Source organism: Henckelia pumila, chromosome 1 (genome assembly GCF_033568475.1).
Source record: "Henckelia pumila isolate YLH828 chromosome 1, ASM3356847v2, whole genome shotgun sequence".
NCBI classification, from domain to species: domain Eukaryota; kingdom Viridiplantae; phylum Streptophyta; class Magnoliopsida; order Lamiales; family Gesneriaceae; genus Henckelia; species Henckelia pumila.
Genome location: NC_133120.1, coordinates 108,599,804 through 108,618,218, shown reverse-complemented (window position 1 = coordinate 108,618,218; position 18,415 = coordinate 108,599,804). Strand labels below are relative to the sequence as shown.

The 18,415-nt window shown below is 34.3% G+C and overlaps 1 protein-coding gene and 1 long non-coding RNA gene across 7 annotated transcripts; both read right to left on the bottom strand.

Annotated features, from left to right (window-relative positions):
• Window positions 1–679: 679 nt before the first annotated feature.
• Window positions 680–3,214, bottom strand: LOC140875832 (uncharacterized). 2 transcript variants are annotated; one of them, XR_012148602.1, is made up of 3 exons: window positions 3,034–3,214; window positions 1,139–1,341; window positions 680–999 (listed from the first exon to the last, which is right to left on the bottom strand). It is a non-coding gene; the product is annotated as an uncharacterized lncRNA (long non-coding RNA). The 2 variants fall into 2 exon arrangements; XR_012148601.1 differs by having other exon boundaries at window positions 680–996.
• Window positions 3,215–11,300: 8,086 nt separating this feature from the next.
• On the bottom strand, window positions 11,301–18,068 carry LOC140862656 (pentatricopeptide repeat-containing protein At5g10690-like). 5 transcript variants are annotated; one of them, XM_073265692.1, is made up of 13 exons: window positions 17,828–17,955; window positions 17,574–17,749; window positions 17,290–17,452; window positions 16,655–16,787; window positions 16,337–16,533; window positions 16,075–16,236; window positions 15,912–15,980; window positions 15,404–15,539; window positions 14,999–15,231; window positions 14,262–14,339; window positions 13,064–13,132; window positions 12,806–12,982; window positions 11,301–11,935 (listed from the first exon to the last, which is right to left on the bottom strand). In XM_073265692.1, the coding sequence occupies exons 3-13, from the start codon at window positions 17,317–17,319 to the stop codon at window positions 11,684–11,686; spliced, it is 1,536 nt and encodes a 511-aa protein (XP_073121793.1). In that variant the 5' UTR covers window positions 17,320–17,452; window positions 17,574–17,749; window positions 17,828–17,955; the 3' UTR covers window positions 11,301–11,683. The 5 variants fall into 5 exon arrangements, with proteins under 5 accessions (XP_073121793.1, XP_073121789.1, XP_073121798.1 ...); XM_073265688.1 differs by having other exon boundaries at window positions 17,290–17,527; window positions 17,644–17,749; XM_073265697.1 differs by having other exon boundaries at window positions 16,337–16,488; window positions 17,290–17,527; window positions 17,644–17,749.
• Between the last annotated feature and the right edge of the window lie 347 nt (window positions 18,069–18,415).

The following is an 18,415-nucleotide window of genomic DNA, read 5'->3' as shown; positions in this document are numbered from 1 at the left end:
TTCGTTCCTAAATACATTATATATTATATTGTCCACTGGATTTATTTGTTTCAATGTTTTTATAATCGTACCGGTGATCGAACCGGTCTACAGTAAAAAAATGGTCCAACCAGTCCGACCGTTTAACCGGACAGTCGGACCGAAAAACCGTTTATATAATATAATATAATTAATAATATCTTTTAAATTTTAAAAACCTAAAATATGTATATAAATAGACAAAAATATATTTATCATAATTTAAAAAATAAATAACTATATAAGTATATTCAAAATATTAATTATAATTATACATATATTTTTAAAAATAAATAAATTAATTAAAAAAACTATAATAGTACTAAAATAAAATTTTTAACGAAGTACAAATTCCAAATAATCATGTATATATATATATATAAATTTTAAATTAAAAATTAAAAAAACACAATTTTTTTAAAAAATAATAATAAATTCGAAAAACCGGTTCGTCTGGTTTTCTGGCCGGTTCTTCGGACCGGTTCTTGGCCGATTCGACCGATTTTGACCGATTCTGAGCGGTTGAACCGTTAAAATGGTTTTTGGGGTGTTCTTGACCGGACCAGTGACCGGTTCCCGGTCGAACCGGCCGGTCCGGTTTTGAAAACATTGGTTTGTTCATGGATTCACCCATCATTACACTTAATTTATTTCAGAACTTAATGTCATAACATAATAAGAGAAACCTAAAACAAATTATCGACAAAACGAGTAATTACTTTGATAATTCAATATAACCTTCTAAAAAAGTATTTCATCTGATCTAAATTATCAAAGTCTAATTTAATTGAAAAATGAATGAAGTATTCATCATGCGTATACAGAGTCTAGATTCAAGAATTTGCAGCACTCTCATTCTCGAATCCAAATTATAGGAAGGTACTTCGGGTGGATATATTAAACTTCTTCGCTTCCTGCTGAGGCTCTTTCCCTTGCCTCCTAATTCTTCAGCTCCAGATGATGGATTTCCTATCATCACTACTGGCATACAAGAAATTCGCCTTAGTCTCGGAAACATGTATATTTAACACAACTTCTTGTTTGTTAGGGCGCACGAGGATGTAAAAATAAGAGATTATTCAACGAAGAAAGTTCTATCGAATAATATGGTATCACTCACAATCCCAGAAATCTGTCTGGGAAAAATGTAAAACTTGGAAGATGGAACAGAACCAAGTCCTCAATTTCGTTCCAAGCATGACAGATTTGATCTCTCCTTGTCGAGTACATGCTCTCGTATATCCAACTCTTTTGTGCATTGAAAACCTTCTTCCACCAAGTTCAAATGATTTGAAATTTCCATCGTGTTGCTTCAAGAAACCCCTACTTCAAAAGAAGATTTTCAGCAGTTATTGCAATCGAAAAAGATCACATCGTTAAAAAGCATGCCCCAAAGACAGAAGAATTAAGTAATCAAGAAATTTGAAATTCAGTGCAAATGAAGTTCACAAAATTAACTGAAGATCAACAATCCATAAAATTTCCAACCATTTGAATCCCATGCCTGTAGACAACCCCATAAATCACGACAATCATCAACCAAGAAATTGTAGATGCATAGAAATGAAAATCTGGGGAAGCAAACCTATATCCCTTGAATGAAATGGCTAGGACAAGAATGGTATATATTTGAATCCAGTATGTAACAGCTATTGAATCAACTACATGCACTGCATATATTTGCGACACATAACCTAGCAACGCGTTACGCGTAGATAGTGCATGATTCTGAATTACAACAAATGGCTAAGCTGGATTTAGGCTTATCCAGCGTAGGTACCTATAATGTTAAACCCATGTGTAGTTCATACCAAAAGGAGAGACATGTCTAGTGCATGGATACTAGGCATCCATCAAGCAAAACTCAGAGATCACATAAAAATGCTCTTATTAACCCAAACATATGTACTAATAGACATCTGATACCAATTTTGTCGTTTCTTAGTTTAGAATATGAATTGAATACATATTCTCACTAGTGGCTTTCTATAAATATTTGCACCCGGCATTCCAATATGAATAAGTTATTATCAATTTTCTCCAAAAATTACCAGTTTACAAAGAAGAATAAGGTAGTGTTTGGGATTGCTTCTAGGAAGCGCTTTTGGACTTTTCCTTCCCGACTTCCTAGAAGCAATCCCAAACACTACCCAAGTATTATACCGACTTTTCATATTGCTGATATGACGATTCCCTAAACAAGTAAAGAAACCAGGGAACCAGATTGATGAAATATCCTTTTGTTACCAAAATGAATCATAACTCTTTTAAAAAAAATGAATCATAACATGAGCATATGTTCACATAGTCTTTTGTCGAATATATTTATTAAGTGCTTAAAGGTTCCCCATTCATCAAAGAAAATCACAGGGAAGCAGCACGGACATGATTAAATATCAGGAGATACCGCAGTACTGTTGGCACATGAGTAAAACCCACTAAAATACAATATCAGGAGATCATGCTGCACAACATGTTAGACGAGCCTACGACTTTAAATGGTATAAACATGTTCAAGATTCGGGTTTAATTTCTAAAATGTAAGTCCTGCAACTTCCAAAATATACAGAGTCATTCATTCATCACATTTTTTTCATCTGAATGGTAAAAAAATAAGATCTTGGCCACTACATATGGCAATGTGGTTGCAAACAAACATTTGAGAGCTCCATCCAATCGCTTCATCACAACTGATTCAACTAATTGGAATTTATTTATCAATCACTAAAATTCTATCAAACAACGATTCTCTAATCTAATCCAAAACCAAGTGATCCCATCGAGACTACCAGTTCAAATGCCCAATCCTTCTGAACTTGTTTCCTGTTAATTACTTAAAACTAATTAACTAAACAGACAACTGACAATACAAAGCGATGTGAAGTTTTCTTCAGAGGATAGATTTTGTTTCACTATCTTTCATGGGTTTTTGATCAAACATCAAAGAATTCAACAAAATAAAGAACCAACAAAGTTATTCTTAACTTCAAACGAAAACCAAGAAAATGAGAGTACCCTAAAAATTTAAAAAACAAGGATCACCGGTCTCACGCAGGTTGTTAATCTCGCTTCCCCACGGACACTTGTCGGGGTTTTCCACCGCCACGGTTCCCCAATTCCGGCGGCTGCTGGTGGAGTCTGCGGTGGTACACCTCCACGATTTGGCAATTCCTTTCCAGCTGCCGTAATAGCCATAACCAGCGTCTTTACACACGTGTTGCCGGTGCACATACAAAATACGATTTTATAAGATATTATTCATTTTAAAATATTATATTTTCTGAAGGTAAAATATAATATTTTATAATTGTATTAAGTATGGAAGATAATTTTGCGAGATGAAAAATCCTTTGTTTTATTATATAGTAATAATACTAATATAAAATGCTTAATTAAATACGTTTTTCACTTATTTGTATTTTTCAACTATTATTACATTCAAAGTATTCCATAAAGTGCTTTTCCAATCCTTATTATGACCCATAAGTAATAACAAATTAAATTATTCACAAAATAAAGATATCTTAATTTAGAATAGATTTTATGTGAGATGAATTAATGACTTAACTCATTTCAACAATAAAAAGTAATATTTGAAATAAATGTAATATTTTTCATTGATAAGAGATAATTATTAGTCACAAAATTAATTCGTGAGATGTAAAAAAAATCTAATTTAATGTTGATCATATACGTGCTCCAAACATGATTTCCAACTTTCACTTTGTTTCGTGCATTCTATTTATTTTTTTTTATAAGGAAAGAAAATATATTAAATCAAAATGTTTTGGTTTACGAGATGAACAATCCAAGATGGAATGTCGCCATACAAATATTTTCATTTGACGAAAAATTCAAAACTTCACGAGCTAGACGACATGTCACTTGATTTGATTAATTAATGCATGCACTTCTAAAAACCAAAGCTCCTTGTAATTTTTATCCATAAAATTCGACAAACAAAATATCACTTGTCCTATAGTATATCCATGTCATGTATAACACTACCATATACTCATCAATTATACATCAAAATCCTTTCTTTTCTTTTTTTTTTTTCTTGTAAAGGAAATGTAATGAGATGTAAATTGAGACTCTATATAGTCTACATATACTATCTAGTACAAATTTTTAATTTTTACTCCTCAAGATCAGAGCTAGCTAGCCCTCTGCTTTGCTTCCCTTATCCTCCACGGCTCCATTTTCAGCATCGTCCCCTTTCCCGTCCTCGTCTTCATCGTGATCCTCGGAGGGGAACGTCGGCATGGAGGATTGGTGCAAAATGTTGTTGGATTGTTTCTTGGAGTATTTCGCAAATTTCTGCGAGATGTTGATCGATCTTCTCTTCTTGTTGAAAGCATGTTCCTGTTTGATCAATTCTGTGGCCTCTTCAAGCTTTGTTTCTGCCAAGTTTGAATAAGATTTCGATCTCCCATCGTAATGATGAGATATCCCCTTCCTGCAAAATCACACAATCCCGAAAATGTTTACTAATTACCATTCCAAAATATATATATATATATATATATATATATATATATATATACATTAATGTAATCTGATCTTGGAAAATTTTATATCTTTCAGAAAAATAAAATAAATAAAAAAAGGGGAAAATGTCCTTTTTTTTAAAAAAAAATCCATTTTTAGAGACACAAACATTTGTTTCTCCATGCATGCTAAATTTACACCGATCGAAACCTTTTAGACCATTAATTCTTGCTCGGCATTCGTCGTGCATGCTTATGATTTTCTTCACAGAATTCATTGAGATCTTAATTCTTAACCAAAATTCGCCAATTCATAAATCTTTTGCAAACAATATAATCTAATGCTTGTAAATTGTAATTTAAGGAAAGCCCAAAAAAAAACAGAGGGATTTTCGCCAAAAAACCAAAGAAGAAAACAAAAAACAGAGAGATTTTAGCCAAGAAACCAAAGAAGAAAACAAAAAACACAGATAAAGAAAACGGATATATATATTTTGTTGGGAACTGGAGCTGCTCACTTAAATGGCAGAGATGTTTCCAAAGAAGCCAAAGAATTAAGAGCTCCTCCGCCGCCGCCGCCGCCGGAGACTCTGCTCTGAGCCTCGCCGTGATCCTCCACGTCGTCATCACTCGGTATCCCAATTGACGAATTCTCTGAATCAGAATCCACTGCTACATATATCTTCCCACTTCCATCGCCGCCGCCGTGCTCCGCCGCCTTTGACATTGTGCAAGACTCCTCCAAATTCTTGAAGTGGAATGGTTATAATATTCTTTATCACTCTCAAACTCTACGGCAACCGCAAGCTATAACCGATCATATATATATATATATATATATATATATATATATATATTTGTGAAACAATGGGGAAAGGACTCCTATTTATTGACATCACACTGTAAAAGCCAATGGGGTTAATTAGAAAAATAGATTCATAAAAATATAATTTTAAAAAAAATTATTTATACCCAAAAAAAAATCCAAACTCTAAACTTCAGGATAAATGAAGCCGAAATTATGTATTTTATTTCTCATAAAAACATTATATTTGTTTTTGCAAATTGGAAGGATTACAAGTAGCTTGTTCGAGGAAGAAGAAAAATGTCAAGAAAGTTGAGTGACGGCGGGGATAACGGACGTTTGTGGTTTTCACGGATCGATTGGTTTTGTCACATTAGTATGAATGAATTGTTTTTTTATTTTTATTTTTTATACTCTCATTACACAATCTTTTTGTTCCCTTTTCTCTTTTGTTTGTTTTAGATTTGAATATTTTGAGAATTATATGTAAATGTTACTTGTAATTTTGGGATCAAAAGAACTTTTATTTGTGTACAAGTATATGTAACCAGCTAGTACCAATGATGATGTGTGAATGCAATTGTGAGCCACAATTATTTATTTTTCCACTTGGTTTTCGTTTTCTCTTAATTGAGTAAAACTTGATTTCATGGTGAATTTCGCTAGAAGGGATAGCTTCGAGTTTGGTTAATACATCGACATCCGTTTTAATTCACGACAACATTTAAATTTGAATTGTCATGATAATACGTTACTAAACGTCGTATATAAGTATGTAACGGTCGTATGTAACGGAAAATTTTAAATTTAAACTTCATATTAGTGGGCGCCAACAGTCGTTATAAGATATTATGTGTGGCCTCGTTTCTCTCTCTCTTTTTTTTTTTTATATCTTTTTCCGGCTTTATTGAACTCACATTTTTTGTAAACTATATATCGAAGTGTATATTATTAGTCCTTATCCTCTAAAAATCTACTTGCAAATTTGCTATTGGCGGTCAATAAATAATCCTAGTTGTGAACGTGGTAAATAAGTTATAAACAAAGACTAAAGTTTGGTTGGGTTAAATTTAACTCGGAGCCTACCATTGTTTAGGTTTTTAATCCATTCATCCCTAGTCAGTACTTTTTTTTAAATTAAAATTAGCAAAAAATGATGTATTTATTGTGTGCAAGATAAGCTTTATTTTCTTCACATAGTATAATATTGGTGTTGAATGAGCAATATTTGATGGAATTAGTTAATGTTAAAAACACCAAAAAAAAATCAAATGAAAACATAAGTTAGTTGATAAAAACCAAACTTTGACAAGTTATAGAACTAAAAACAAATCAAATACATAATTAAGATTACAATTGCACATAAGTTTTTTAACATATGCGCATGTATGATATTTAGTTAATATATGGCAACATTGATGTTAGTTCTAGTTTATAAAATTTCATATATAATGTGGAAACAGAAAAACATAACAAGAGAGTATAAATATTAAAAACATTAATTATCTAAAATTCTTTTTTTTTTTTTTTAAATTTGAACTTCCTGTTGTTGGACGTAAGTAGTCATTTTCATAACATATCTGTTAGCAAGTATTTAATCATCGAAACAATTTTTTTAGACCGCCTCATAAGTCAAGTTTTGTAAGATGGATATTTAATTCGATCATATTCATAAAAAATTATTTTTTTATGTCAAAAATATTATTTTTTATTATAAATATGAACCGAATCGACCCATCTCACGGATATCCATGAAATTGTCTCACAAGATACCCACTTTCAATGACAAAAACTCGTATGAGACTATCTCACGGATTAATTTTGCGAGACGATCATATATCCAATCTGACACACAAAAATTTGATTTAATGCCAAAAATGTTATTTCACCGCAATTATAAACCAAGTAGACACATATCACAAATATAGATCATTGAAACCATTTCAATTTTCACAAAAAACCTTCTCTTTATCGTATTTTAGTTACACATGATTTATTTATGAGTAATGCTACATGTACACAGAGCCTTACACGTTGGGTTACACATGAGACTTAAAATTACATGATTATCCTTGTATTTTATTTGGAAAAAATCTTTAAAAAATGCGTGCAAAGATAATCATGTAATTTTAAGTCTCATGTGTAACCCAACGTGTAAGACTATGTGTACACGTAGCATTACCCTTTATTTATTTAGTTGTAATTTCAATTCTTTAGGTTTCCTACCCAAACGCTCCATTCTCTTTTTTTGCTTCGTTTCTTTTTTTTCTTTCTTTCTTTCTTTTTTTTTTGTCTTTTTTTTACGTGTGACTTAGAGCCGCTACCTTTCTCCGGTCACTACCTTTTGTTTCTTGATTGTTTGTATTTCAGATGAACTGCCTACCACTTGAATTTCCTTGCTCGCGCACAAGTTATCCGTGTTTGATTCACCTGACACATCAAGATCGATATAATTAACTTGCAATCATATGTTCAAATAATAGTTTGAAGGCAAATAGCAGTATCTTCAGCTTCGTCTTTTTGCTTAGTAGGTACCCAAATATCAAAATAGTTACCTTCATTGACGCTGGAGCATGGTAAAGGAACTTGATTGTCTGGAGTTTGATCAGAAAAGGAAACTGTATTTTGATCTCCTTGAGCATTTTCCTTCGATGCATTATATGAGGCAGAGGATTGTCCCACCTGGATTAGGCTGACATATTCAAGGCTGGGATAGTCCCACCTGGATTAGGCTGACCTGCCGGTACAGTAGGTTTTGTAGAGTTGCCTTGTATTTTCAAAGCTTCAGCAGGTCTTGAAACAAATGGTATAGCAGCAGCAACAGAGGAGATTGGAGCCTTTGCCAGGCCGTTGCGAATGAAATGTACATTACTTGGCAGTTGATTTGTTATGCTTGTAGAAGAAGATTTTATCGCATAACCGGCCCCAGTTTTTATATGGACAACATTCTGAGAACGAGCAAATACCAACCGATTTTCTTTCAAATGGTTTACAATCTGATTTCTGAATGACTGCAAAAGGCCAAACCAAGAAAGTGAATATAGAAATTCAACCGTCGTAACTCTAAAGTCCACGGCAGGTGCAAAAAATTGTATGCTTTCTTAGAAGGAGTTAGTGTCGAACTACAGCAGGTATTCAATGAAATCTAAATAATCCAAAACCAATATACAAAGCAACAACCACAACCACGAATATGCATACATAAGAAAAATAATAATGAAAGCATCGACATCGACATAGACCAACTTTTGAACTGCATCAGCTTAGGAGTGTTGGGACATTGACATCAACCTAGCCTTAGAGCACTGGCACAGTATTACCAGGTCAAAGGGAGCCTTCCAATTGAAGTGCCAGAAGATTTTCCTAAGCAAAAGCAATGACAATAACAACACACGGAATGGGAGATAGAGGCTTACTGGTATTGCTTTGATTGGCCAATTTCAATGTATCATGCACCCATTGGCATATCAAGGGCTAGGGACATTGCCTGATGGGCGGCAGCCAGTTGATTTTCACAGAGCTCCTTGAGGCTGAATCAAACAGCTAGAGAACACAAATTAATCTGGGTTCTAGTACAACTCAGATTACATCTTTAGGTTCACCAAATTTATGAACCTTCTGCTATGTAGTACAACGAGTACATCAACGAACTTCATCTTATATTTAGTAAATTGAGTACACTCTTTTGAGCCGCTATCCTTTGTTGTTTCAAATATTTTCTTGGGATTTCAGGCAACCAGTGTGACTTTCATCGCCAATCGCACTCGGGCGACTTGCTCCAATATGTGGTAGGTTATGGTGGTCTCCCTATTGATTGGTTTGCCAAATCTGTTGGTGCTGTCTGTTGTTGTTGGATTAACATACTATTCTCTCGTTGATAAGTACGAGTCTGTAAAGCATCTTCTCAGCGAGTGTTGGCGAGCTAGAGATAAGAGCACAAGTTCTGTTGAAGATCCTTTGTGGTCAAGTCAATAAAGATGAGAAAAATATATAGCATCGCGGACAAGCTTGCTTTCAAAGTATGGTATCTGGTTACTGTATTTTTCTATGTCTTGTTTGATATTGTGATGGGGATCTCACCACTGGTAGTTTGCAACCACCATCACCCTTGATATGTATTTGAAGCTGATTCTGCAACACTCTTCTTTGGAGTGTATTTTAGTTTTAGTGGTGAGATCCCCATCACTAAAACTAAAATACGAGTGTTGCAGAATCAGCTTCAAATACATATCAAGGGTAGTGTTGCAGAATCAGCTTCAAATACATATAAGGGTGGTGGTGGTTGCAAACCACCAGTTGTGAGATCTGCATCACAATATCAAACAAGACATAGAAAAATACAGTAACCAGCATACCATACTTTGAAAGCAAAGGCTTGTCCGCGATGCTATATATTTTCCTCATCTTTATTGACCACAACTGATCTTCAACAGAACTTGTGCTCTTATCTATAGCTCGCCAACACTCGCTGAGAAGATGGTTTACAGACTCGTACTTATCAAAGAGAGAATAGTATGTTAATCCAACAACAACAGACAGTACCAACAGATTTGGCAAACCAATCAATAGGGAGACCACCATAACCTACCACATATTGGAGCAAGTCGCCCGCGATTGGCGATGAAACTCACACTGGTTGCCTGAAATCCCAAGAAAATATTTGAAACAGCAAAGCATAGCCGCTCAAAAGAGTGTACTCGGATTTACTAAATATAAGATGAAGTTCGTTGATGTACTCGTTGTACTCCATAGCAGAAGGTTCATGATTTTGTTTAGCAGTTCCAACGGCAACAGCTTCATCAACTTCAATGGCAACCACTTCTTCCACAATTTCAGAAACATTACTCATCTGGGTAAACACAGCAAAAAAAAGAATGGGTAAGCACAGCAAAAAAAAAAAAAGAAAGAAAAGAAATGGATATGGCAAAAATGAGAGAAAATAAAGGGTTACCATGGCAAGTCGAGTTAGAAAAAGTGCAAATTGCTCAAAAATCTCCAATGCAAACATGTTTTGCTCTGCACTCCCTAGCCACTTTTTTGTACTACAATTTTTGTTAATTTGTACCACATCTTGTATGGTTTTGTACCACATATTGTATTATTTTGTACCACATTTTATGACTAGGAACCCCAAAGCAAAATATGTTTGCATTTGAGGATTTTTGCATATTGCCCTTAGAAAAATAAAGAAGGCCGACGGTTTTGAGAATTCACTGAGTTTCATTTCAATAATTACAATCATCCATTTTATAGATCTTCATCACTAATAAGATTTTGACAAGTGTCTAGGAATCTGTAACAAACTAACAAACAAATATTCCTCTATATATCGGTGAGTTGAGCACCCGATTTGTTGTATTGGACTTTTGAATCCATGGACTTGTTTTTATGGACCGTGTCTACATTTCATGGGCTTCTTTAGCATGGGCCGCGACAATAGTTTTGAGAATTCACTAAGTTAATTTCATTTCAGCCTAGAAATTATTAATGAATTTTTAAATATATATTTAATCAATTAAAGAGTAATATTATCAATTTATAAGAGAAAATTTAAATATTTATATAATATATATAATTTGGACCTGGGAAATTTTTTAACATGATTTTATTTTATATATGTTGTATTTGGTATTTGTATTTGTATTTTATTTTAACAATATATTAGATACTTGGACAAATATATATTATTTTAAAGTTATATTACATAATCTTGAGAAATCATTAAATATTTATACAATGTGATATTATCAAAGTTTTCACCAATACCGATTTTTGGAATGATGTTTTCAAGTTTTTTAATTGTAATTTTTTTCAAAAAACTGAAGATCTATCAAGATTTAAGGAAATAAGTTTTTGAAAAAATGCATCCAAACATGTAGGGAAGAATGATATTTATTAGTAATCCTTCTTTGGTATGACATGATGTAATAAGATGATTTGCTATAAGCACATTCAAAAATCTTCTGATGTTTGTAGGTTACAGAGACTTGCAAAAAATTTGGTTGTATATAACGTAACGTACAAGATTATGAGAGCATCTCTCATATGGTTGTAGTTCCAAATAAATCCAATTTAGACTTGTAATGATCTCGTGCACATGGTATATATGGGCGTATTATGGGGAAAAAATGTCCTCCGTGACTCATTCAACTAGTTACAAGCTAATACAATTTTAATGAGTAATTGAGTACTGCATATTGAAGCAACTTTCCATTTTGGTAGTAGCAGAAGCATTCCCAGTCTGGATCCATGTATCCTACAATCACCCATTTCCCTTTTTCTTCCGAGGAAACTAATATTATGATAATAGTTTTAATTAACTGAACAATCCAAAAGAGATGGGTAATTAAAGAAAATACAAGAACCTATCTCAAGAATTTGTATTTCTTTTTGACAGGTAAAAATGTTCATCGGGTAACTTTGATGTTGAAGTTTTGCTAAGCTTACTCAAATGTGCATGTGTAAAAACTCCTATGGCACGTGAACTTGAGCCATAAGATAAACCATGAAAGTCACCATATTTAACAATTATTATCATTTTGTGTCTCTTCTGTAGCATAAAATCAATGTTTGTGACACATGGAGGTGGACTTCTCATAAGTGCTGAGAGAGGCGCATCTAGCTGCATAGAAGACCATCAACAGTAAATTATTATACCATCCATGATGCCAAAAAGGGAAGAAAACTAATAGCGAGAGTATCACATATAACTCATGAGTCATGACTCATCCATTTCAAAATATTGTCAAAAGCTGTTGCACTAACATGCAGTAAATTTGCAACGACGCCAACCATGAATTGAGGTTTAACTTTTAAGACATCAAATAAATAATTGAAGTTTGTGGCCTTTCGGTATAAAGATGATTTCATTTCCGAAAGCAATACAAATTTATAGGCAATGAGAGTTCTCCACTCCATGCAATTGCGGCCAAAATTAATCAACTTTTGGAACCAACTACTTTTTTTCTCTAATTATGAACTTAAACTCCATCTAGCAGATGGTGGCCACAAATACGATTTGTAACTGTGGAAAAGCATCCTACTGCATAAAATGTTCCGTTTATTAAACTGGATATTGAGCGATTTGGTTCCAGGTCTTCTTTCTAACATTTTAAACAGGAATCTTCATGCATTCTACTGACCTAGAAAAAATATCCATTCTCACAATAAATCTACCAATCAGATCTAAAAATCCTGTTTATGTATAGAAAATACTTCAGAAAATTTCAGTTCAGAGCAATAGGACAGCACTCCAATAACATTGATTCTCACCCCAGCTTTTCTTAATATCAAAACTATACTAAAGCTGTCATTACGAAGTCATGTATGAACTGTTTGTAAGAAGAAAAGAGAAGAAAGAGAAAAGGTAAAGGTATAAAGCTCTTGCTACTTGTAATCTAATTCTCCAATACCATTTTGAGTAAATGAAAGTTCATTTTTCCTCATTTAAAAAGGTGTAGAGGAGCAGTTACAGAAAATAAAATTAACATACCATATCACAGTCTTCACGATGCAATATTCCCACGCAGCCTCCCCAATCATCTATAATGGGTACAACAGAATCTTTGAAGAACCGCATAATCACTTTCTCTAACAGCAATGTGGCTGGCAGCGGCTGAGCTTCACTAAATGGCATCATGATACTCTCAATCGTGCCACTGAGTGATACCTGGATTAGATAATACATAGAAAATGAAACTCACTTGACCTCAAACTATGATCGGAATCCATCAGTGTCAATCTTAAATACCTGAGGAAGCACGAGAGGACAAAACATTGATGTGTTTAAACCCATCAAAGCCTCAAGTCGTAGAGCAACCTGCAGTTTCATGCAGGTAATTATATGTATATGCAAAGCAGATAGCAATAATAGAAAACATCAACTTTCAACTAGTAAGACAATTCTATGTATTGAGTTTGTAAAAGATAAATATCAAAACAGAGAAAATTTTAAAGATTAACGTATTCCCTTCGAACTAATGAAATTAGATTAACACCCCTTCAAGCTTTTAAAAGGAGGCCATACTCAGAGTAGATAAGAAAATTAATGAGAATACAATCATTTTTACAATATTTTGTAACTGGTGGGACAGCTTTTACGTTGCAAATCACTACAGCAATGTATACCCAGTGGAAATTAGATACTGGAGAACTTCTCCAAGATTGCAGCCAAAGTAGCAACAAAAATAGACATCTGGGTTGATCTACGTTATCCTATTGCAAAATCCCCCATGTGAAGGATTACCATGTACTCACTAGAAGCGACAAATTGTTTGCATAACTAGGCAAAAGAAGAAAAAGCCCAACATAGCAAGATTACAAGAGAGTTGCTGCAGACAGAATAGCATTTACTATGCTATATGAACCAAGTAAACTTAGGAATAACCCATATACTGTGGAAACGAGAGTAATGGTGTGCATATGCAATCCAAGACCATAAGCCTAATGGTTTCAGGTCAATGACAGTCTGAGTGTCCTCTTGAAAGCACTCAACAGCTTACTTTCCAGCCATTAAGCTGTGCAAGAGCCAAGAATTTTCAATTTTTGGTAGTTATCATAAATGTCCAAAGATATGCACTCTAATTGTGTTTCCTTCCTAGTTGGGATTAAGTGATGCTTCCTATGAATAGGGGAAGATCTTTAGTATCCCAAGCAACCACCTAATCTGCAGAAAAATATTAAGAGAAAAAGGTGCTACAGTACGAGGGTAGCATCAATGCTTAATGGATGTTACAGGCCTAGATTGGGCCATTAGCATGTATTTCAAGGCTAGTTTCTCAACAGATAACTCTCAAGCCTCAACCATGAAAAATTAAGATGGGTAGGTCACACGGACTTCTTAGAGGTTGAGCAGTGGTTCGTCCATGAGCAACAAACTAAAAAACATGTCACTAAACAAGATTAATATCAATATTTTATGAGTCATAGGAAAGAGAGAAATAACTTACCATGCCTTCTCTACTGTTCCATGATATATCTCTCCATTTCCGAATAACTTTTCTCAATTTCTGCAAAGCCAATTCAACCTGCAGAAAAATCCAGGGCAGAGTACAGTATGTGATTGGTAAAAAGATATATCAGCATGTGATTGGTAACGTGAAGGTTAAAAATCCAAAAATGGAAGTCCAGCACAACTAATGGGACAAGATGTGTACGACAGAAAAAATAGTCAATTATAAACTTTAAATTTTGTGATGTCTAGATGCATGAAACACCTGAAGTAAAACTAGAATAGAATTTCCAGATTACAATTAAAATCATATTTTGGGCATCAGATATGATTATTGTTCAGCAGCATCGAAAAAGGATCATTTTAATATATCAAACATGAGAAGTAGTATTTATCAAAGTATAGATATTGCAATTCTATAAGTCAACACTGTTAACGAAGAAAGATCCATCCTCAACATTCCAGGGCAATTGTTGCACTTGTAAATGATGATATATAAGACCTGGAAGCACTGGCTAAGAAGATGGAAAAATTTGTGAATATTAATTACTACATAATGTCCTCTACATGTTGACTTCAATATGTCACATTTCTAGATAAAATCCAAATAATCTCCCTTCTCCAAAATGACTTGGAATATATATGTTGAGAAACATCTACCGAGAATATTTTATACACTAGAGACACCACAAGTGAGCAATTGACCCCTTCATGTTTTATCCATAAGAAATTTACCTGGCCTTCATTTAAGGCTGCCTCCATTAAAAGGTGATCAGATTCTACTTGCAATGCAGATGAAATTGTTCCCACTGAGTCAAACCACATGCGGTCATAGAGCCTTCTGACCATTCCATAATCTCCCTCAGCAGCAAATGCACGCATCATCGACATAAACAGATGAGGCTTCGGCCTTAAGATAGGATTTTCCTTGGCTTGTTTTATCATCTGCCCGAAAACACAGAGAGCACCTGCTCATTGTACATAGATTGACTGCATAAACTCTTATTTGTGGTATCTTGATTCTGCTTGGCTTATAAAATTCTGGATAATATATAGTTTTTCTGATCTTCTCTGGGTGGTACAGATTCATCTGATGACTAGTAACAGAAGAAACACTTATATATTCCAGAACAAGCATACCTTTAATTGACCCACAATTTAACAATGCATCCACAATAGTAGTGTAAGCAACACGGTCAATGCGTAATTTGTTGCGTGATTTCATTTCTCTCAAGATCCTTTCAATAGAATGCAGATCCTTTACCTGACCAAAACCCTACAAACATGACACTTTTGAATTATAATCACTGAGAGTGATTAATGAAACCAAAGGTTAATGTCAAACAGCAAATGAGTAGAAGCCCTAATAATGGAGAGTGTGGACACTGTAGGTGGCAATCAAATAACCAAAAACGAAATATTGCTATATTATTACAATATATCATGTGTTAGGGTCATACATGATTGCAAATGACGAAATATAACACGACTTTAAACAAATGATTTGCTCTTGCAGTGAACAAGAAATATCAATTCCGTATCAACATGAACAATAAGGTAAAGATTGTCAGCTAAAAATAATCAAAAAGAGGGAACTTGGTCATGCTATAACTATGTTAACTCATAGCGGGTGGCATGCACGACTGACCTGTAGTAATGTAGTGTAAGTGACAAGATCTGGGAAATCATTGTGATGATAATCTTTCAGAGCTTTGTCCTGCAATAAATAGCTGACATAATTGAGAAACAGATATTTTATATCTCCGCAGTCATTATCGAAGCTTCAACTGCCTTCATAGAAGCTCAGAGACCTTCATCTGTTCATAAAACTGTGTTGCTGCATACAAGTTTCCAGCCTTGATGCATGCATAAATTAGATGATTATATGTGACTCTGTCAGGTTTCAGACCTCTCCTCAAAATTTCATCATGTGTGCCAATTGCTGCTTGGGGACAACCAACTCTAATATATCCCTGAAAAGGAAAAAATATTTGTCAACTTAAATGTATGTGTATAACCCTTGGAATTGTCGAACGTCAAGGGCTTAACCAACAGTAGAAGATTCAGAACTACCTTTATCAATAAGTTGAAACTCAGAACCGATGGTTTTCCACCTTCTTGAAGCACATGGCAGAACCTTGCAAGAACACCATTTGCACGACGGAGATCTCCTGCACTAGATCGTTTATGACGGAGAGGCAGTGTCAACAAGCAGGGAAATGACACTGAAGACAACTGATAGTGAGAGATCATGTGTAAAAAAAATGAACCTGGTGAGATAGATATATTAGTTGTTCAAATTCAATACGACGTCTGAATTTGAAAAAGAATTTCACAGATCTGACAGTGAATGATATAAGGAGAATTCAAATTTTGAGTTGAAATTATAACCTGATTCAATTAAAGCATTCAAGAGACCACAAATAAGAGCTTCAGACAACTGTCGGTTACCAACAGCAGTGCTCAGTTCCACGGACTCAAGCAGTTGAAATGCTTCGTCGATTCTCCCAGCATCACCCAATCCCTTCATAAAACGAAAACCACAGTTATTCAGAATACAAAAAAACTACTCCACCTCTTAAAAATATGTGGAATATGTAAAACAAGATGGTTTCGACTATTATCACGTCCACAGTTCAAGAACGTAACTGGTTATAAAAAATAAGTGTGTTTTATTAATCAAAGGTTTTTTGAAGTGTTGATTTCTAAAAGAAATCGTTTTGAGTTTGGATAGGATAGTGAAAAAAAAAAGCTCTTTAAAATTTTTAAAGAGAACCAAGAAAGAAACATAGAAACTACATTTTCTGAAATGTCCACCCAAACATAATACCTTTTAGCAAAAGCACATTAAAAGAAAAAATAGAAGCTTGTACTCCACAAAGATTTGTCCCTAAATGCATTCTATGTTGGACAGTATAAGATTGGAAGAAATACAGATTTGTAAAATTGTAATTGAGAACGTAATATATGTTTGATATTATTTGGGGGTATGTAAATATTTTGGGAAAACGCTCCCCTAACATTACCTTAGTTCCAGTAAAATTCAAGCTCTGCATGATATATCATTAGATGTCAGTGAGAGTTCAAAAGTGTGCTATATGTGATAGAATCAACCCCACAGCCCTCTGGCTTCGACATTTCAGCAATGACTCCGAGAGCTGACTCGATGTCATGACAATGAACACATGCCTGCATCACGGCATTCATCACAATCGTGTTCCGCTGCTCATGTAGATTTTTCGCAATCTCTATTTCCTCAAATATCTGAAACAAAAGGAAAGGTGTGATAAAACTAAGAGTTTGAACTAACTTGATTAATGCTGCATATAGTGTGTTATTGCATTGACAGAATGATGCCGCCGGGCGCCGAGTAATCGAACCTAAACTAAACGTGCTTTTAAACTTGCAGATGCGCCAGCTTAGTCGCCGAGCCATTAGAATTTCAGCAGACACGCATATCATCGCAAATTTTCGCAAACATTGAAACTATTAATCATCCAAAAGACAATGTCAATCCACCACAACGGAAAACGAAGGATCAAGGAAACAAATGAATGACGTCACCTGACCCAATTGACGGCGGCGGGTGAGTTTTACGACGCTGGAGGTGAGCATCTTGAGATTGAGCTGGTCCGAGGGGGAGCAGCGAGGCAATTTGCTTGGATAGTGTTTGCGTAAATGCCTAGTTGTCGTTCTGGTCGATGATGGAAGTGAGATTGCGGAGGTTCCATGGACAGCGGAGCTCTGCAGTAGTGAAAGCATGTTCGCCGCCAATGGGGACTCTCGGAGGAGCAGCTAAGCTACCGTCGCCGTTGGAGATAATGTAGCACAGTACAATTGTGTCTCGATTTTAATTTTAATATTGACTTCTTTTTTTATTTTATTTTTTTTAACATAATTATATTATACACCGTATTATTTGGTATGTGTAATATAATATAATATCACAAATTCGTATTATAATTTTTCATAACATGAAATATTTTTAATAAAAATTTCCGCTTATCGAAATACTTATAGAAACGTAAACTATAGTTATATATTATTTTTTTCCAAAATGTGCTTGAGAATGCGAGTGTAACGCATCCGTGAAAATATGCGAACATACGATGTAGTAATTAAAATTCAAAACAAAACAAAACAAAAACAAAA